General features: G+C 41.7%; 1 protein-coding gene across 4 annotated transcripts in view; it reads left to right on the top strand.

Moving 5' to 3' along the window:
- The window catches only part of kdm3b (lysine (K)-specific demethylase 3B), a 26,905-nt gene extending 6,486 nt beyond the window's left edge, over window positions 1-20,419 (top strand). The window contains exons 2-25 of one of the 4 annotated variants that reach the window (XM_005921187.3): window positions 3,051-3,209; window positions 7,122-7,235; window positions 7,548-7,653; window positions 8,441-8,565; window positions 8,663-8,722; window positions 8,844-9,539; window positions 9,654-10,851; window positions 10,934-11,150; window positions 11,265-11,479; window positions 11,573-11,725; window positions 11,841-11,948; window positions 12,061-12,188; window positions 12,288-12,585; window positions 12,698-12,951; window positions 13,315-13,587; window positions 13,750-13,921; window positions 14,057-14,147; window positions 14,347-14,477; window positions 14,579-14,698; window positions 15,519-15,542; window positions 17,988-18,127; window positions 18,363-18,539; window positions 18,662-18,796; window positions 20,071-20,419. In XM_005921187.3, the coding sequence (XP_005921249.1) occupies window positions 3,051-3,209; window positions 7,122-7,235; window positions 7,548-7,653; window positions 8,441-8,565; window positions 8,663-8,722; window positions 8,844-9,539; window positions 9,654-10,851; window positions 10,934-11,150; window positions 11,265-11,479; window positions 11,573-11,725; window positions 11,841-11,948; window positions 12,061-12,188; window positions 12,288-12,585; window positions 12,698-12,951; window positions 13,315-13,587; window positions 13,750-13,921; window positions 14,057-14,147; window positions 14,347-14,477; window positions 14,579-14,698; window positions 15,519-15,542; window positions 17,988-18,127; window positions 18,363-18,539; window positions 18,662-18,796; window positions 20,071-20,178 (5,202 nt within the window). In that variant the 3' untranslated portion in view covers window positions 20,179-20,419. Of the gene's footprint in view, window positions 1-3,050; window positions 6,211-7,074; window positions 7,236-7,547; window positions 7,654-8,440; window positions 8,566-8,662; window positions 8,723-8,843; window positions 9,540-9,653; window positions 10,852-10,933; window positions 11,151-11,264; window positions 11,480-11,572; window positions 11,726-11,840; window positions 11,949-12,060; window positions 12,189-12,284; window positions 12,586-12,697; window positions 12,952-13,314; window positions 13,588-13,749; window positions 13,922-14,056; window positions 14,148-14,346; window positions 14,478-14,578; window positions 14,699-15,518; window positions 15,543-17,987; window positions 18,128-18,362; window positions 18,540-18,661; window positions 18,797-20,070 lie in introns of those variants that run through there. The other 3 variants (XM_005921186.3, XM_042213019.1, XM_005921188.3) reach the window with 3 other exon arrangements.
- The last annotated feature ends 336 nt before the right edge of the window (window positions 20,420-20,755 follow it).

The following is a 20,755-nucleotide window of genomic DNA, read 5'->3' as shown; positions in this document are numbered from 1 at the left end:
GAACGTGCAAGTTCAAGATGCTGACACTCAAACAGCTTTTGAATGAAGTTGGCCCGCGAGATTGGTTTGCAGCCAGCAGTCTAACAGATGCTTATTTTCATGATGCTATACAAATGAACAACAGGCAGTTTTTGAGGTTTGTATTCGAGGGGGCAGCTTACAAGTACCTGGTGCTGCCATTCGGGCTCTCTCATTCTCTCTTGCAAATGAATGATCAAGAAACTGACCTCACAGCCCACTGTTTATCACTGGTGCTAGTTTCAGTCATTATGCAAATGCACTGCTTAAAAGGTTAGGGGAAACCTTTCCTATTAAAACTGGGTCGTTGCCGATCAGTTTCATAGATAGTGTTAATCAATAACATGATGTAATATTCCCACCCCAAGTGTAAACAAATGTGACCAGAAGAAGAGACGGTGGGAGTCTGGAAGACTGGCATCTCCATTAAACAGCTGTAGTCCTTTGTGAGAAGTGGGAGCTCTGGTGTTCTTTTGTTTACTTTGTCACTTTGTGTAGCCGATCATTTGAATGTGAACTTTGGCAACGATCAACCATTGTGCATATTTGCATAAAGTAACAGATGATGGAATAATCATGTCTCTATGAAAATGTTATTTTTACATTTGTAAAAAAGGTTTTCATTCAAAATCTTTATGTATCCTTCTTTCTTCACTATTCTGTGGGACGAGATTCCTAGTTCCAGAAGCACTGAAGCGTCATCTCAGCATAATACTCCCACCACCATGTTTCACTGGGAGCTTGATGTTCTTTCTCCAAACATAAGCTGAGTGTCTGTGATCAAAAAGCTCTAGTTTCATCTCATGTGGCCAAAGGTCGCGCTTCCAGTGTGCATAATGTTTCACCAGGTTGTCCTTGTTCTGTACTGTGTGGCAATCTTTGAATTTCTTGATGACACTTCTCACTCCAGTTCTTGACTCTTGGAGCAGCTTTAATAACTTTGTATATCCAGCTCGTGTTTTGTGAGCATCTACAATTCTTTTTCTCCAAAGAAAAATAGCATGACTACTAGGGCTGCCACAAACTATTATTTTGATAGTCGACTAGTCACCGATTATTTTTTCGATTAGTAGACTAATCAGATCATGCATCAGTTGGACGTAAAACATACAGCTTATTGAACCAGAATATCTGCTCTTATATAACTATCATTAGCTTACAGCTTGAAGTGTTTAAGATATGTGCTAACTAAAAATGAAGACAAGATGATAGTTTATTAAATTTTATTTAAATATATTGTTTCGGTGGAGTTTAATGAACTCAGCCATCTGCTCATTGCTATCTTAAATATAACAGGACACTGGAGTATATTCTTGAGCATCTGACACTTCTGATAATCAGTTGTCTGCTTGACGTTTATTCAGCTGTGTAAAAACTATAACTTTAATCTCAGCCTAACCGATTTATTCAGGAACAAATAAAACACTGAAAAAAGCCAAACAATAACATTTTAAGTTATCTAAGTGACTTGTATGTTTAACCTGAGTAGCGAAAGACGGAGGTGGGTTCGAAAACGATTTGCCGGGAGTCTCACCGTCTCTAGTGAGCCTTGAACCCCGGCTAGCTATCGAGCTGGTGGGTAACAGACATCTCCAAAAACGTCAGAGTGCTTTTGGAAATATGTGATGTCTTGATAAACCGAGCAGATATTTGAAGTTTACACAGCTACATTCTCACCTGAAAATATGTTAAAAGTTTACTTTTTGACCCAGAAAGAATAATAACAGAAATATTAAAACTAAGTAGCTGCCGCCATTGTAGGAAACTGAGCAGGGCCGCGCTATGAATTCTGGGATTGGTTGGGCCACGAAAGATACATCCGACCCATCCTTCAAATCTGGGGAAATGAAGGGCGGATTTGGAGGAGTCTTCGAATTTAAACAGCCTTCGTCATGTTGCTGTAACGTAATTGGCCTACAAATGCAGGCTCAGGAGTTTGCGGTTCCTGAATTTGAACACAGCCACGATACCGGACACTGCTGCTTCTTCTTCTTCGGGGTTTAACGGCAGCTGGAATCCTTGTACGTGCAGTGCTGCCATCTTCTATTTCAGTTCGTTATTACACTCTTAAATCCTGCTACTTATTTCTGCGTCTTTTGGGATCTTAAAAAGCTTCAAACGACACGTCGACTATTAAATTAGTCGTTGACAATTTTGATAGTCGACGTAATCCTGACTAGTCGACTAATCGTGGCAGCCATAATGACTACTATTAAGGCTGATTGTGATGGTAATATCCTGTGTCTGGTTCTGTTTTTGTTTTTCAGAACTAGCAAATACAGTTATGGTTACTGGGGAAAAAGACAAATGAAATTAATACCATTTGGACAGATATGACAGTTTTATTAATCTTGTTCTTGGTATCCACAGCCAGTACTATTTTTCAAGCAGGGCACGTTCATAGTAGAGTAGCACCCAGAACTGCAAGAACTAAAGTGGACTTACCATTTGGTGTTCTTCACTTCTATAGCGAGTGTTGACTGACTCATACTTGTATGGCTGTTATTTACTCTCCAAATCACACATCTTTTTTCAGATTTCTCACTGGGCTGGGCAGCATGGTTAAGGGGACTTTTCCACAGATGATGCATAAAGGAGCAGTTACTGAGTAAATGTGCAGATGTTTTTTCACTTAGAGAATCCAAACAGCAGCCCGGGGTTTTGAGGGCTAACCTGAAAACATAACAAAAGATATCTCAAGTTTTCCTCTAGCAGTACTCAGCCTCCTTGAAGTTTAAGTTCAATTAAATGTGGATTTTACATTTTTACACATATTATACATATAGGTTATATAAACCTGTTGGAGCATGCAGTTCACTTAATTCACAAAACCAAAATACAGTTTAACATCCTGTGATGGTAATATATTAATTAACTTTGTATCAAATTTGATATTTTAATACCTTTTTAAGGAATCAGATTTGCTTTGTTTGTTTAGACTTGCGATTTCCTGAAAGTGTTAGAGTTTGCAGTAATTTCACTTGCTTCATCACTTCACAGTCCTTGTGTGTATGTTCTGGTTGATTTTGCAGGTATTTGTGGAGTTTGAGAATGCTTCGCAGCGCTGTTCTTGGGTGCAGGTGTATGACGAGGGGGTGAAAGCTGTGCTGGTAGAAGACTCCATTGTTTGGGCCCGTCGTAGCGACGTTACCGACACAAGCGGAGCCTCGGCACCAGCCTGGCCTGCTCTGGTGAGTGCTCAGCTGGAAACAAGCAAAACCATTAACCACCCAAATAGTCTGGGCTCCATCTGTGAATGAGGAATAGAGTGAGCTGTACTTAGATCAGATTTATGTTTGGAATGTAAAGTGAATGGAAGTTGGATAACTCTTTCGGTCATTGAAATTCATTTGAAAATAAAGTGTGCACCTGATCCCACACTGGTGTCTCCCGACTCATCGAGAGGAGACAAAGAAAAATTAAAGCGCCATTTACATGTTGCTCACCTTCCACATCCACACTGGGAGTTATTTTAGTCATTGTTGTACGCTCTGCAGTGCACATTTGCATATAAGTATAATAATGTCCAATCTGAAGGTTACCATCACCTCGTACGCGTTTTGAACAGCTAACACTTGCAGCTGGATATTGGCAATGATAGCTTAATTTCAACAACAAAATGAGTCAATTACTATGGAGTTTGATTCAGTGCTTGATGTTTTACTTGCATAAGATCAAAGCATCCATGTTTAATGTAAATGCATAAAGCACGTTATAATTGTATTATTTGTTTCTATATTTCTTTGTGTAATCAGTGTGAGAGTGCTGTTTTCTTATTTATATGAAAATGACTCTACATCAACATTTTGGGACCAATGTATGACAAAGAATTAACAAAAAATGATCTGCACGGTTTGAGTGCAATTGCAAAACATTGTCTACATGCACATTTTAAAAAAAAACAAGAAAAATGCTTGCATGTGTTCACGCATGGATTCTTAGTACATACGTATACAACTGGCTTAATGATCACCTTGAGGGCAGACAGGAAAGTCAGCACATCATTAACTGCTTATGTTACTTATCTTCCAGATAGTAAACAGAAGTCAACCGAGGCCAGGTCAATGTGCAGTCTGTTTTACCCTTTCATAGACGTTTTGGTTTTGAATTGGCCAGATTACTTTACTTACTCGCCACTTCATTAGTTACACCTTCTGTAGTGCCTCCAGAACTGTCCCTAATATTTCATGGCATAGATTCAACAAAGTAATGGTGTCATTCCTGAAATATTCTGGTTCCTATTGGTAGTTGCTACAGATGTGTTGGTTACACATTAGAGCTGCATTAAATCATTCTTCAATAATCTTAAAAAATGGTTGATGCATTTTTTTTGGTTCAATGCTTTGGGTTAATCCAACAACTTGGTAGCGCTCAGTTCTCACCATGTAAATGCAAATGTGTCACCCACATTTGTGATTTAAAATATTTAAAAATTTTTTACTGCAGGCCAGTAAAAATATACATGGGCCTGTAAAACTCTAGGCTGCTGACATGGACACTGAATTATTGACATCAACTATTACCATTAATTATTACATCTACACCGTTAGAACGTCTGTTTTCTGCAGTAGAAAATATTGCATTTAAAAGCCCAGTTTCAGTTTTAAAAATGTGGACATGCTTGCTTTTCTTCATTGCAGTCATCATTTACAGACACACGAGCACACACACAGAAAACACATACGCCTGGACACCCACCAGATCTACTACGTCCAGGTGATGCAGTACAGTCAGAACTCTTTTTGCCTCCTATTAATGGAAGAATACATTGAAAGAAAGAGTAAAGGCTGTTTTATTCTGTGCCTCAGCTTAGGTCGTGTATATACCTTTTTTCTTTTTTAAATTACTGTTACTTTGGATTTAAGAAATATTTTTCTTTAAAATATGATTTTAATATGATATTTAAATACAACGAGAGGTTTGAATTGTTTTGGCAGACGTTGTATTCAGTTAAACTATTAAAACATTGGTTTCCATTTTAGAAATTGCAATTAGTAGTGCAGTTTGAAAGATCAGTTTCCTCTCTTTTGAATATTTATCATTGCTCATTAATATGACAAAGTAATATTCAGTTAATCAGATAATTGATCGAACACTCGATAACTAAAATAATTGATAGCTGCAGAACTAATGCATACATCTAATGCATCCGTGATGTAAATCTCCTGTTTCACCACATCCCAAAGGTGCTCTATCGGATTGAGATTTGGTGTCTGTCGAGGCCATTTCAATACAGTGAACTCATTGTCATGTTCAGGAAACCAGTTAGACGTGACTTGAGATTTTTTGACATGGTGTGTTATCCTGCTTGAAGCAGCCATCAGAAGATGGTCACACCGTGGGCATAAAAGGATACAGCTGGTCAGCAACAGTACTCAGGCAGGCTGTGGCATTTAAACGATACTCTGTTGCTATAAGATGATTAGAGTATGCCTAGAAAATATCCCCACACCATTAAACCCAACCCAATAGCCTGCAAGGCAGAAATGATCAATGTCTTCATGCTGTTTATGCCAAGTTCTGACCCTGCCGATTGATTTTCCAGCAGAAATTGAGACTCATCAGACCAGGCAACATATTTCCAATCCTTTGGTGAGCCTATGTGAATCGTAGACTCTGTTTCCTGTTCTTAGCTGACAGAAATAAGACCCAAGAGCCTTCTGATGTTGCCCATCTGCATCAAGGTTCAATGTGTTCTGCATTCAGAGATGCTCTTCTGCATATCTTGGTTCATCAAGTGGGTGTTCAAGTTACTGTTGCCGTTCTATCAAGCAGTCTACAACAGCATGGCGTTTTTACCCAAAGAACTACTGCTCACTGGCAACTTTCTTTTTCAGACCATTCTCCGTAAGTGCTAGAGATGGTCCTGTGGGTAAATCCCAGTAGATCAGCACTGTCTGAAATACCCAGCCCAGCCTGTCTGACACCAACAACCAATAACCATGCCTTATTCAGTCAGTTGAATGACCATTTTTCCTCCATTCTGATGCTCAGTTTGAACTTAAGGAGGTTGTATTAACCATGTCTGCACACCTAAATGCACAGAGGTGCTGATTATACCAAATATAGTGGCAAGTAACTGGTGGTGGACTATTAGACTGATCTACAAAATTGTATAACATACAAAAAAATGCATAAATACATAATTTTGTTACTCCTTTTGGTTGTTGAACTGAATAAACCTAATGTAAGTTCTCGCTAGAGCTGGGCGATATATCGAGTTTTTAAAACATATCGATATATTTTTATACGAGATATAAGATGTGACAATATCCTTTATATCGATATAGTCTATGTTACGTTATAATTATACTTGTGGAGCCGCAAGTTTGCCTCTCTTTCGTTCACTTTTGTCTCTACGCAACGTTACTCCGCCTCGCCTTCACTGAAGACAACTCCCCCTCCTCCCCCATCGCTTCACGTGCAGGCAGCGACAAGACGGACACGGCAAATCTCCGTTAACGAGTTACTGCGCATCGCCCCATGCGTGGGGCTGGACGGCGTCAACGTGCTAAAGAGCTAACCGCGCTAACGAGCTAACAGCGCTAACCCTAAAATCCTTTCATTCTCTCAAAAGTTGACAGCGCGCCTTATGTATGAATTCTGGTTGTGCTTGATGGCCGCGAACCGATTTTATGTGGTACACGGCGCTCAGCAATCTGTCAAAAATGTTTGAGTACGACTTTGGTAAGCTACGGAGCTGCACCGCTTGATAGATTGTCGGCGCATTACGGCTACCGAGGAGCTTCGCGGAGTGATACGTACTGTGCATCAACGTAATATTACCGTATTGTGTGTGTATAAGGACCATAAATGGCACCTGAGCATTATTTAATGAATGCTCATAATTTAATTTTGAGTAATTTTTCATGTACATCTGTGCTGTATGTTAATAAAAGTGCCTGTGTGACATCTGGGACACAGTGTCACTAAGAACTCTCTTTTTGTTCTTACTTTATGGCTTAAAAAAATATATCGAGATATATATCTTATATGGCCATCCAGCTAAAAAATATCGAGATATGAATTTTGGGTCATATCGCCCAGCCCTAGAACTTCTCGCCCTGTATTTATCTCATTACATGCTCTCGCCTTTTCCACAGACTTTCCGCTCTCTGGTGGACAGAGTTGGTTTAGGATCCTTGGTTCCTGTAGAGTACTTTGGAAACAAGAATTTTGAGTTCCTGCCCGACAACAAAACTGTCCAAAGGTTTGAGGTATACAAAAATTCTAGCGTTTGTTAAAGAAGTTTGCGAACTTGTATATCAAACAGTACCAACAACATTTTGTGATTTAGCGTCTGGTGTTTTCTATTTCATGCAATCATTAAACAGATTGACTATTTATCACTCAGGATACATGTTAATGTCACTGACATGTTTAAATGTAAAACAATTGAATTATTTTCTGTTTTCATTAAGTGCTTCTTACTTAATAATCTAGGGTGAAGTTGCATACATGTTTTGTTCTACATTTCAGCTCTACTGCGAGCGCTGCTTCAGATCAGTTTGGTTTCTGTCCTTTTGCAGGTTGATAAAGATGTTAGACACCCTCTGCTGTTGGAGCAGCCATCTCTGCAGGCTGCCATCTCCAGCTGGCGTACTGACTTTGAACTGCAGGAGATATTCAGGAAGGGTAAGTTTCAACCTTCACCAGTTTCCTTTATCTCGATTTCACATCTGGGACGTGGTACATACCAAAACAATTAAGGGTGTTTGTCACATAATTAAAATTGAAAGGAGTCCTAATCAGTGGCACTTACTTAAGTTAAGCCTATTAATTTCTGGTTATGATTTATTTGATGTTCTTAAACGTGGCGTTTGGGTGGCTTTGTAGTTTAGTGATTTACACGTTTGGTACAACAGCAACTCAGACAAGCACATTGGCACACAGCTGCTTGGGTTAATTAGCTTCCACTGACTAGCTAATCGGTGGCATGCAGTCTGTTTTCAGATGACCTCAGATCAGTTTGAACCTCGGCTGAGTAGGTACTAAAAAAGTACCAGGTACCACCACCTACTGGAAAATCCTTAAAGTTGAGTCAAGCCAATCTGACCTCAGTAGGTACTAGTGGAAATGGGCTATAACAGTGCAGACAACTATTCCTATGAAGCGATACCGTTGCTGCAATTTGTTTAGTGCAAATTATAGTGGAAGACCTAAATATTATGCCGCCCTCCTCTGTATTTTTCACATTTTACAAAGTCCTCTATTGGGCTGGTCTCTTTCACAGAGCCGATCTGGCCCTCAGGTTGGACACTGTCACCCGTATTGTTAGAGAAATGAAGGAATTTGAGTTCAGAATAAAAACCATCTGTGTTTTATTTAAAAGCAACATGTCTGTCTGGCAGATTTAAATGACATGTGAGGGATGTAGATTTAATTCTCTCAAGTCCTGTTTTCCCATTGTACCTGTCCTCAGGTTCATACACTATTCAAGGACGCAAAGTTCGTGTGTACCAGCCGGAGTTTGAAGAGTGCTGGGCCACTGGACTGGTCTCACAGCACGACCCTATCTCTCACATTATGGAGATTACCTTGGATAAGGTAATGTTTATGTTTTGCCTAAATAAATTCTACTGTTCATGGTGTAAATAAATGTTACTTAATGACTACACTTTTTTTTCTTTTTTTTGCGCTGCAGGGAGAAGAAAATCAGATGGTTGATCCTCGTGTGATACACGTCATGCTGACAGAGGAGGAGGTAGGGTTGTTTCAGTAGTCGATATCCGTCAAACTCTCCTCATGCTGTGTGCTGTATGTTTAGTTAATAAGTCATTTGAGATTTAGATTTTTAATTATTTCTGGATATTTTCTGCCTTTAGCTTGGCAAGAATGGGCGGCGAAGGAAGGACAGCGAAACAATGAAAGGAGACAGCGGACGCAGACGCAGGACTGCCTCAGAAGGTGAGGATGACTTGAACTTGAAACGGTTTAAAGGAGCAGCAGATACCGGAGCGGACGCACAAAACTGCGGCGACACCAGCAAAACTGCAGTGGACGCGATGGGGATTTGGGCTGGAGACTCTGGTGAAAGAGTCAGCAGCACAACCAAAAATGGAAGCTCTTCAGATGGAACCTTTCCTCAGGGCCGAGGTTCGCCCCCAACAATTAATTCCTCGCTCCAGATGGACCAGTCAAACGCTAGTTCTCCTCGCTATCCCGGCCACATCAAAGAAAACGGTCGCGCAGTCGCCACGCAGGGAGCAGCAGACTCGACCACCACCATTACACCCACTCCTCCTCCCCTCAAACCAGCCCCTTCCCCCTTTTCCACTGCGTCTTTTCCCTCACTAGGCCAGATGCCAGTCTTGGTTCCTGGAGCACCAGCCCCCAAGGCCTCCTCATCCCCCCAGCTCGAACGAGAGGAGGGCAACCAGGCAGCTTATTCCAAAACAGCTGCTCTTGTTTCCCCAGGACCTGTCACCATTTCTTGGTCACAAGACAGCATTCCCAGTGTTTCGCTTTCAGCTTCTGTGGGTTTTAGCTCTAAAACTTCTAACTGGGGAAGCCAGACGGAGGTAAAACCAATGATGTAACAAGTACCATTAATACTGTACATTTCCACCAAATTGCTCTTTGCAATCTGTTATCTCTATTATTTGACTTAACCGTGTTGTGTTTCTGTTCCTCAGGGATCTAAAACGGCATCAGGCTTTCGTTTGTCCCAAGCTGGACCTACTGCTCCTGTATTTGGAGATGTTACCTCGCAGACCAACGGAGCTCCTACCACTACCACAGCCTCTCAGGATGCTCCCAAGCCTTTTGGCTTCAGTTTTGGTGGAGCAAAGACTGAGGCTCAGCCTAAGCCAGACCAGAACCTGTTTTTCCAGTGCATGTCGCAGAAGTCTGTCACCAGCCTAAATCTAACTGCTGATCAGACCCAATCCAAGGACACCAATTACTTTACTGCAGTGTCTGAGAGCCTGAGTAAAGAGCCTCCAAGCCTTTTCAAGCCAGCAGCCCCCACTGAAGGGCTGAAAAAGCCTGAGCAGCCTAAAGTGCCTGAGGTCCAGCAAACGGGAAATGGTGTGTTCAACAAATCATCATCACCCTTCCAGGGCATGGGGGGCTCTCCAGGAGGACGGAGCTCTGGCTTAAATGTGGGTGGTCCAGCAGTGTCCTCTGGAGCCCAAAGTGCTTCTAAAAAGAACAGTAATAATGGAAGTTCAGTAGTTGGCTTAGGGCTGCAGTCTGGTTTTAATTCTGCAGAGAGTCACCAGAACCTTTTTCTACAGAACTCCAAGGAGTCTGCTAATCCATTTTTGGCATACGGGGAAAAATCCTCCCTCACAGCTTTCGTTGGCCTAACTGGGTCCGAGCCACAGTCCATGGGTCCTGCGCTGGACAGCAAGCCGAACCTGTTCACTATGGCAGAGCCACCTAAGGGGATTCTGTCTTCTCCTTTCCCAGCATCGTCAGCAGCTGCTTCAACCAGCACTTCCCCCTCTCCGGCACCAGCCTCATCTCAGACGTTACAAAGTGAAGGGACTGAGACAAAGGAGGTGCAAGATGTTAGCGAGATTTCATCATCCACCTCAGACTGCCCGATGTTTGGAAACGCTGCCCCTGGCGGAATGGAGGAGGTGCCCGTGCCCTTCGACCAGAGCCAGTCTCAGAAGTTTAGCTTGGAAGACAGAGGCCAGTCGTCTAAACATGACTCCGAGTCCAGCAGCAACAGTGACCTCTCAGATCTGAGTGATAATGAAGAGGGCCTGGAGAAAGGTCAAATCCCAGGAGGACCTTCTGTTTCTGCCAAGGATGGAGCCATCATGCAGAAAAATAAGGTCCAGGGGGCCGCTAAGAGCCGTCCACGTAACAAGCCTTTCAAAGGTAAGACTTGTCCACTTCTCACTTTTTAAAATGGTGATAAACAAGCTTACCAAGAGAGGTAACACTAAACTCTCTTTTCCAGTGGGTCAGTCTGTACTTAAAGATCAGAGCAAGGTGCGTCGTCTAAAGCAGTCTGGTGAGTCCTTTCTTCAAGATGGCTCCTGCATCAATGTGGCCCCTCACTTGCACAAGTGCCGCGAATGCCGCCTGGAGCGTTATCGGAAATATCGGAATACGGGCGAAGAGAGCGACGACGATGATGATCCGAATGTAGCCTGTCGTTTTTTCCACTTCAGAAGGTATGGATCACGCAGCTTTGTCTTTCTTTATAATTTTATTTATGTATTTCTTTATTTTTGAAAAAAAAAAGTGTGTTTTGACCTTAATGTTTTACTCTTTTTGCTCGTGACTAGGCTGGCTTTCACTCGTAAAGGTGTGCTGCGTGTGGAAGGTTTCTTAAGTCCCCAGCAGAGTGATTCTATGGCCATGGGACTGTGGCTACCTGTGCCCGCTGTCCATGAGGGCCTCGACCTCGACACATCCAAGTACATCCTGGCCAATGTGGGAGATCAGTTTTGTCAGTTGGTGATGTCTGAGAAGGAGGCCATGATGATGGTGGAGCCTCACCGTAAGTATAAAGACATCTCTCCAAGCTCATGTTTTCGCATTAGAGTTTTGTTTGCCACGAGTCTAAACCGCTTATTTTTTGATTATCCTGCAGAGAAAGTGGCCTGGAAACGTGCCGTGCGAGGCGTCAGAGAAATGTGCGATGTGTGTGAGACCACCCTGTTCAACATCCACTGGGTCTGTCGTAAATGTGGGTTTGGAGTGTGTCTGGACTGCTACCGGCTTCGCAGGAACAGGCCAAGGGAGGGTGAGTCACTGCAGTGATATTAGAGTAACTTTAGGGCTGTTTAGTGTGTCTTATTTTATTCCTTATTTAGCTTATTGTGTTGGAAATACATGGTTGACTTTATTCTGTCCTTCAGATGTAGACGAAACTCCGGAGGATGAAGTTTTCTCTTGGTTGAAGTGTGCCAAAGGCCAACCTCACGAGCCACAAAACCTCATGCCTACACAAATTATACCTGGAACAGGTAACATGTACATTATGATCAACTGCCCCATCACAGGAACATTAAATGTTACCTGTGATCAAATATTGCTACAGTAAAAAGGTGTGATGATCGTACTGTCCTTCTCTTCCAGCTCTTTACAATATAGGAGACATGGTGCACTCAGCAAGAGGCAAGTGGGGTATTAAAGCCAACTGTCCCTGTGCCAATCGACACACTAAGCCTCTAGTGCGCCCTACTGCCCCAAATGGGATTTCACAGGTACAGTTTTACAACTTTACGAGCTTTCTTTTCTCATGTCTACACTTTGAAAGCTCCTAAACTGACGACTCTGCTATCTTGTTATGTGTGTCTCAGCAGTCCACACCGGGCAGTGGGGGTGTCCTTGCAGGTGCAACCTCTGGTACTGGCATCACTCCAAAATCAGAGGGAGAAACATCAGCAATCAAAACAGAAACCACACAGACACCAGTATCGTCAGACAGTGGGGGTGGAGAAAGTGTGGGCAGTACCAGTACCTCCACCAGTGGTACGTCCTCCCCCTGTAACCTCACACAGTCCTCTGTCAAGGAGTCGCGCTCATCAGGAGAAGGCAACAGCTCTGCTCTGCACTGGCTGGCAGACTTGGCCACACAGAAAGCCAAGGATGACACAAAGGGTACGTAAGAAGTGGGTTACAAGTGTTGAGTGTGTAAAATCTTAGTGCATGAAAAAGATTACATCAACTTAGGATCTGAATAACGTCGCTCCTTCCTCCCATCTTTCTCCAGAATCCGGTTCGCTTCGCTCCATAATGAGTCGAGACAGTCGACCTCCCTTCGGCCTGGACTCCCTCAGTGCTCTGTCAAAGCCTTCTGCTTCTAGCCCTAAGCTATTTAACAGCCTTTTACTGGGCTCCAGCATGGCCCAGTCTAAACCTGAGGGATCCAGTCTCCGGGACCTGCTCAACTCCGGACCAGGAAAACTGCCCCAAGGCCCTGGAGAGAGTGGGGTACCATTCCCCTCTGTTTTTACCTCAGCAGGCGTAAGTAAAATGTTTTCATTTTTCCATATGATGATATAGTGTTGATCAATTTTTTTCAAACGTATGTATCAACACAAAAACTTCAGCTAAGTTTCTGAACTTGAAATTATACTTTAAGTCCATTTAAATATGGAAATTTAGATGCTGAAAACAGGAATACAATTTGTTGTATTTTAGCAAGCAACAGATTTCTGCAGTGCACAAGTTGTGGAGTAAATCATTAAAAAATTACCACCATCTACTGATTCTTTGGAAATTTTAGTGTATAAACTACTGAAACTGTACTCCTTCAACAATAGTATCGGCTAGCTACGAATAAAACTACATAGCTGGGTAACCCAAAATCTTTACGTGACCTGACAGAGCGACAAGCTGAAGAGCAGCCTTCCAAACTTCCTGGATCACATCATCGCCTCAGTTGTGGAGACCAAGAAGGCCGAGGGCCGTCGCACCGGGGCCTCTGAAGGCGGAGAACTCGGAGCGTTAGGGTCTCGCAAAGACGGCGTAATGGGCCTTAGCGTTTTGGAGCCACATACCTCACACTCCTGGCTCTGCGATGGCCGACTCCTTTGCCTACAGGATCCCAGCAACAGCAACAACTGGAAGATCTTCAGAGAGTGCTGGAAGCAGGGACAGGTAAGAATTATGATTAGCATAACTTCATCTTTCATCCAATTCTTTGATTTTTGTGTTAAAATTATGCAGAGATGGATGTTACTGAGCTATGGGTTGAAATTTTATTGCATTGATTGATGTAACTCACCCATTACTGTCTGATTACCTCTGCTTTGTGGCCAGCCTGTGTTGGTGTCAGGGATACATAAACGTCTGAAGACTGAGTTGTGGCGGCCTGATGCTTTCAGCGAGGAGTTTGGAGACCAGGACGTAGACCTGGTCAATTGTAGAAATTGTGCTATTATCTCTGATGTAAAGGTGCGAGAGTTCTGGGATGGCTTTGAGGTTATTTCCAGTGAGTATCCAAACTCTCTTTTTCCTCAATTATTTTATTTGTTACTTGGATCCATGAGATCACCAATTATTGTATCTAGCATGTTTTTCTCTGATGCTGGACAGATGTCACTAAATGTGTTCTTTATGAATGCAGAGCGACTGCAAGATGCCGATGGCCTGCCCATGGTGTTAAAATTAAAGGACTGGCCTCCAGGTGAAGACTTCAGGGACATGATGCCCACACGGTGAGGAACACAAAAACATTTACAGAGAAAGCGTCTCAGTGATGTTCTGCGGTTGTTCGCTCATACACATAGAGGACATAGAGGAGCTAACTGATTTTATCTCTTCTTTGTATTTTCATGCTTTGCAGCTGTAAATTCTGCCTGTTTGTATTTATGTAAGGTCTGTTATTGATGGGAATGCCTCTTGTACCTTTCTTAGGTTTGATGATTTAATGGACAACCTCCCTTTGCCCGAGTACACAAAAAGAGACGGTCGTCTAAATCTCGCTTCGCGCCTCCCTAACTTTTTTGTGCGTCCTGACCTTGGACCAAAGATGTACAACGCTTATGGTAAGAACAACGTCTGATGGAATTATTTCGTCTTTCGCTCCTTATGTGCGATATAATTTATTCATCTCGCATCACTCGTTTCCCTCTATTTTAACCTGCAGGCTTAATATCGACTGAAGACCGGAAGGTGGGAACCACTAACCTCCACCTGGATGTGTCTGATGCGGTCAACGTCATGGTCTATGTTGGCATCCCTCACGGAGAAGACAACCAGGAGGAAGGTTGGTAGACTTAAACACACTTTGTCTCCTTTTTTTCCGGTCTTGCTTTCTGTCTTCAACAAACTCATTGAAGATCAGGATTGTTTAATTTAACCGATTTCCAATAAAATGAACCAAATAGGAGCTAAAAATTTTACCTCTGCGGTCTCTCCGTAAATGGAAGAGAGTCACATTGGTGCTCCGACGCTGTTGCCTCTGCTGCTCATTTGATTTAAGAAGGGACAGTGTACATTAGCTGGTATGACTCCATCATGTAAATAACCCCGAACATCCAGATTTAGCACTACAGGTCAGATATCTGGAGTCTCTGTCAGATTTATGGCTTAAAAGTAAACGTGCAAAACCATATAAGCAAAGAGAAACTTAATCAGCTATAGTAATAAGTGGGAATAAGCTTTAAATGTCAGGGTTTTGTTTTATTTTCTAGGCTTGTGACAGTGAGATTTACACGTATATCTGTTCCTGATAGTAAAAATGTGTTACTGTAATATATGAATGTTTTTGAAATCCATCCTGACTTCCAAAAACACAAATTTTTGTAATGTGAGAGTATTTCTGTAACAATATTACACACCTTGCACACTAAAGCCATATTATCCTGTGAAGCATTAAGTGGAGTACAAGTTAAAACGAACTTTCTTCTTGAAACACTTCATCACTCATTCCTCACTTTATCGCTCTTGAACAACCTTGTCAGTTTTTCCACAACCTCATCCTAAACATTATAGCTACACTGTTTTAGTTGTCTTGGCTTGGAGTCTGATAAGACCCTTCAGTGGGTCTTGCTCATTTACATTGTGGCAAAATTTCTCATTCACAGAGGCAGAAATCTCTGGACGCAAAGGTCTGTAGACTTTCAGTTGTATAAATTGAGTAGCATGCCCTTCTTCTTGACTAACTCCCCTTCTTCACTCCTCCACTCCATCCTTCTGTTATCTGTGCAGTAGGGGCCAGAGCACTGGGAACCGTCTGCTAGTTTCTGCTGCTGCATTTTTGTACGCTTTTTTCCAGATTTCTGTGTAAATACACGCTTTATTAAACTAAGTAACCACATATGGCATTAAAATTTTCCGCATTGCTGCTCTCTGGAGATCCGTGTTTTTTGTTTTATTTTCCTTTTGTGTATTTTCAGTGTTGGGTTAGATAAATGTGACACATTTGGTTGGAGATTTGGTAGTTTTGGGTGCACTGTGCTCTGGTCCTTACCCCGTGGGAGAAAAGTTTGAATGAAGGGCATCTAGATTTGGCATTACCTGTTCCCCTCTGCAGGCTTCTTTTCACTCATCTGAGTGACTCTCATGCTCCTGCACACACGCAATTAGGGATAAGTAGGAAATGTAGGAAACTACATTTTCCTGTAGTGTGCTTATCTAATATTCTTAATTAGTTGATGAGGTTTTAAATTTATAGCAAAGACATAAGTGAGTAGTAGAGGGAAGAGATTTGTTATGCATTATTGAGCAAAGTTAGCAAAAAAGAACATTAGGAATAGAACCGCCACATCCAGCTGGTGATTTATCTTTCAAAAGTTAATTATGCTGAAATTACTACTTTCTTTTTAAGTTGTATATATTTTTCACCCTTTCCACTTCCTGGTGGTGACCCAGGAAGTGGAAAGGGTGCAGTCAGGAAAGCCACTCTGTGCAGGATAAAACTGGATGGGTTATTGTGCTTTAATTTCCCAGCTCTTTCAATGTTCAGTGGAAAAGTTTAGGAAAAATCAGCCGGATGTTTCTTTTCATTTTGAAGAATTAAACCACCTAAAACTTTTATTAGGATTTATTTTATTGCACTGTGATTGCAGTCCAAAGAATATTACTCTAATGAGCACATCATTATTAGTAAGTCGGTTTAAGACAAATCCTTAGTATCCTTCCTTTTATACATAAAGACCCCAACAACATAAACATAAAAGAACTGTTGTAGCCTAGGAGCTGAACTTATAGCTGTAAAGAAGTTATTTATGATGGACTAGAGAAAAAAACTGCAGTCGTACACAGGCACGTTTATTACAGCTGAATGCAAACACGTTTAGATTTCAATGAGAAACTTTGACCACAGCCAGGTTTTTGGTGAGGGAAAGATGAAAGTCCACTGACGCGACGGATTTTATTACACGCGTTTGTTTCGAATCGTGTTAATGAATCAAAGGTCTGTCAGTATTATGGCGAGAGTCCAGTGGACTCTTATTAAGGCAGTAGTCTTAGCTGCTGTGTAAGTCAGCAGTAGGCTGTGAATGTTTATGTGTCATAAATGTGATTGTGTAGTCTGCAGCTTGTCCTGTCCTGTGCCCCAGTAGTTCTCAGCTGGTCTGACCATAGGATCTACAGTTTCAGTAGCGACATATTTCCAAAAAAAGTAGTTAGTAGTTAGGAAATATACAATGCTTTCATGCACTAAAAACATAGTTTATTAAATATAATAATAATAATAAAGATTTGGATCTCAATAATATGAATGCTTAAGCCGCATTTATATTAATTACCGTATTTTCTCAAGTGAAAACCTTTATTCAGCTAAAAGGAGCACCTCCAATAATGCCTGGGGGACGTGATCAGCATGAAGAAATTAGCCTGTCTGGGTTCTCTTGTATTATTGTATGCCTTTAAAATCAAAGTGTTTTTGTGCACTGCAACACTAAAGGCCTTTTAATTTGAAAATACAATAATGCACTAACTTTAAAAAAGTATTCCTACTGAGACAAGACCAAAAATATCTTTTTAAAAAAACAAACAAGACATTAGAAAGTAAACCTGCCTCTTGATACAGACCTGCTTCAGCAGTTGAGGTACATAAAAGTCATGGTCAGTATTTGAGGAAATACGGTGGTCACAGTTCATTGAAAACCCATGAGCACACAGGCCTGCTGCTTGGCATGCTTGTGTCATGGAAGATGCAGATTCTGAGCTTTTAGTGCACTTCAGAATAAAACTCTTACAGCATTGATGTCCTCTTAGGTCATTTGTCACCAGTTGAGAACTACATCCCTGCACCGTTTCTGCCAAGAAAAAGTCTGTGATGGATGTATATGAATGAAATTGTTCTATTTAAAGAAAAAATATGTAGATTTAGCACTTCCAATCACTGTCCCAGCACTTAGCTTAGTCATTCATGGAAATGGAATCGAGTAAAACACAGTAGTGTTTAAAGTGCTGTGGAAAAATTTAACAATCACAGTGCAAAAGCTAATTTAAAAAGGCCACTAAAAGTCAAATAAACTAACTTCTCTTACAGCTGTTATAGAGACAGTGCTGATTACAGCTGTTGTTTGTTTATGTTTGGTCTCCAGAGGTCTTGACCACCATTGAGGAAGGCGATGTGGATGAAATGACGAAGAGGAGGGTGCACGAGGGAAAGGAGAAGCCTGGAGCTCTCTGGCACATCTATGCTGCCAAGGACGCAGAGAAAATCAGGGAGCTGCTTCGCAAGGTCAGCAAGCCGGCAGATCTGTTTCAGGCTGGCTTGTCGCTAGCTGTAGCCGTAACATTTTGTAACCATAAACTGTGAGGACAGGATTGTCATTGGATAAATAAAACTGGGGTAGAACGATAGCTTGATTTCTGCAGAAGATGATTAAAGTTCACAAACAAAAATTAGCCAGCTGGGGAACTTTAACTTAAAAGCTCATTCTTTCTAAGCAATGGCTTGTCCTGACCTTTCGCAGGTGGGAGAAGAACAAGGTCAAGAGAACCCGCCAGATCACGACCCGATTCATGACCAGAGCTGGTACCTGGACCAGGTGCTCCGCCGCAGGCTCTACGAAGAATATGGCGTCCAGGGTTGGGCCATTGTACAGTTCTTAGGAGATGCTGTATTTATCCCTGCTGGAGCTCCCCACCAGGTCAGACTGTTTTTATATGAAAAGTGGAGCTGTACACATACCCTGTGATTCAACAGACCTGCCTGTTTTTTGTGATTTTTCTCACACCTCCATGAACACATTTGTCCTTTCTGCACACTCAGGTGCACAACCTGTACAGCTGTATCAAGGTGGCGGAGGACTTTGTGTCTCCCGAGCATGTGAGGCACTGTTTCAGGCTGACCCAGGAGTTCAGACACCTGTCCACTACTCACACAAACCATGAAGATAAACTCCAGGTGGGTGTGTTTTTCCTCTCAGTGTGTAGTTTTATGTCTTATTTGGATGGTTTATACTAGAGGACGATGTTTGCTTGTGTCGCTTGAAGCTGTAGGCTATAGTTTACTTAACTCTGTGTTCACAGTTTTATGATCTTTTTATTGGAACAAAGAGTTTATTAGTTGCTGACAGTTATTTAAAAACTATAAAATTAAGATTGGTTACCAGTATGTCATCTATAAACTGGGGCTGAAGCCTGAGAAGCATTATAAAGTGTTAAAAATTGAAGGGTTTAAAGAAACAGGCACAATTTATATTGTTCACCTTTCATACACTCTTGTGTCTGTTTTGTTAACCCTTGTGTATATATATACACACTCAGCGGACACTTCATTAGTTACACCTGGCTGGTAATGGGGTTGTCTTTAGATTAGTTTTAATTTTTCATGGCATAGATTCAACAAGGTGCTGGAAACATTCCTCAGATTTTCATTCACATTGACATGACAGCATCACACAGTTTCTACATCCATGACGGGAATCTTCTGTTCTACCACATCAGGTGCTCTATTGGATTGGGATCTGTTAACTGTGGAGGTTGTTTGAGTGCAGTGAACTCTTGGTCATGTTTGAAAAACCTGTTTGAGATGATTAGTGCTTTGTGAGATTGCTTCAGTGTTGCTCAGCTAGTACTGAGTGGCTTAAAGTTGGATGGATCCATGTTTTCATGCTCTTTGAAATTCCGACTTTTTCAGACCCGTTCCCTGTAAGCTCAGGAGATTGTTGTGTGGGAAAATCCCAGCAGATAAATGGTTAAAGTCACCTAAATCACCTTTCTTGCCCATTCAGATACTCAGTTTGACCATGTCTACACACGTAGCTCCACTGAATTACTGCCATGTAATTGGCTGATTGGATATTTGCATTAACCAGCAGCTGAACAGGTGTAACAAAGTGATCAGTGAGTGTATACACTGTTACAAAGGTGGATGTTTATATTAGAGGCCATTCTTCACTATAACGCAGCAGCATGTTTATAGAGTTCTCACTGGGAAAAGCTGATTGTTCTGTCTCTGTTTTATAGTCAAACACAGCACAGCATGTGTTTACATATAACAATGCTATGTTTTTGTTAAATAAAAGGAAAAGCACGATGATACTCTTCAAAGTAAGATAATAAAAGAACTTTTTTTTTTCTCACAGCAGCATTGAAAAGTTATCATTTCTTATCGGTGTGAGGTGTTTTGTGTCTGGTGTTGTCTCACCACTGTTTTGTTGTATTTTTTACCCTCAGGTGAAGAACATCATCTATCACGCAGTGAAGGACGCCATTGGGACGCTGAAGGCCCACGAATCCAAACTAACGCGCCCTTACTCGTCTCCTCAAACCGCTGGCCTCTGAAGACCACTCCACTACATGCACACAGCGCATACATTTCATACCTACATAAACAAGTACCAGCTGCACAGCGCAGAGTACAGAGATAGTGTAGGTTGTTTTGGGGGCAGTGAAGGTTTGTGTGGGAAGACTGTACATTTGATTAGATGGGGAGGGATGAATCAGCGCTTCGATGAAGGAAGTCCTTTATCGCTGTTACACAGTACGCTCAAACTTGTCTAGTTGTTTTCCTTTTTTTTTTTTTCTGATTTTGGTTAACTCTGTATTTAAGGTCAGTGTGTTTGTTCTGTTTTCATTGTACATGTAAGACGTGAGAGTAAGGGAGGTAAAAGCTGACGTGCCTTTGAAGCAGAGGTTCAGCTACAATATAAGCAACTGACAAAAATGTGAGTACTGGGCTAACTTTCCTATTTTGATGACATTGATATTATCTTTCTTCAATAGGAGCGAGGTTAACCTGTTTTTTGTAGATTTTTTTTTTTTCTGTTTAAGTTTTTAAACAGCTGATTGTTTCTGCCCTCTGTGGCTGAAATGAATTTGTGAAAACAGCCAGTCAAGGGAAGCAGACCAAAGTTTTGTA

Source organism: Haplochromis burtoni, unplaced genomic scaffold, assembly GCF_018398535.1.
Source record: "Haplochromis burtoni strain Fernald_Lab_line unplaced genomic scaffold, NCSU_Asbu1 Contig_10, whole genome shotgun sequence".
NCBI classification, from domain to species: Eukaryota; Metazoa; Chordata; class Actinopteri; order Cichliformes; family Cichlidae; genus Haplochromis; species Haplochromis burtoni.
This window is presented reverse-complemented; position numbering and strand designations above follow the sequence as displayed.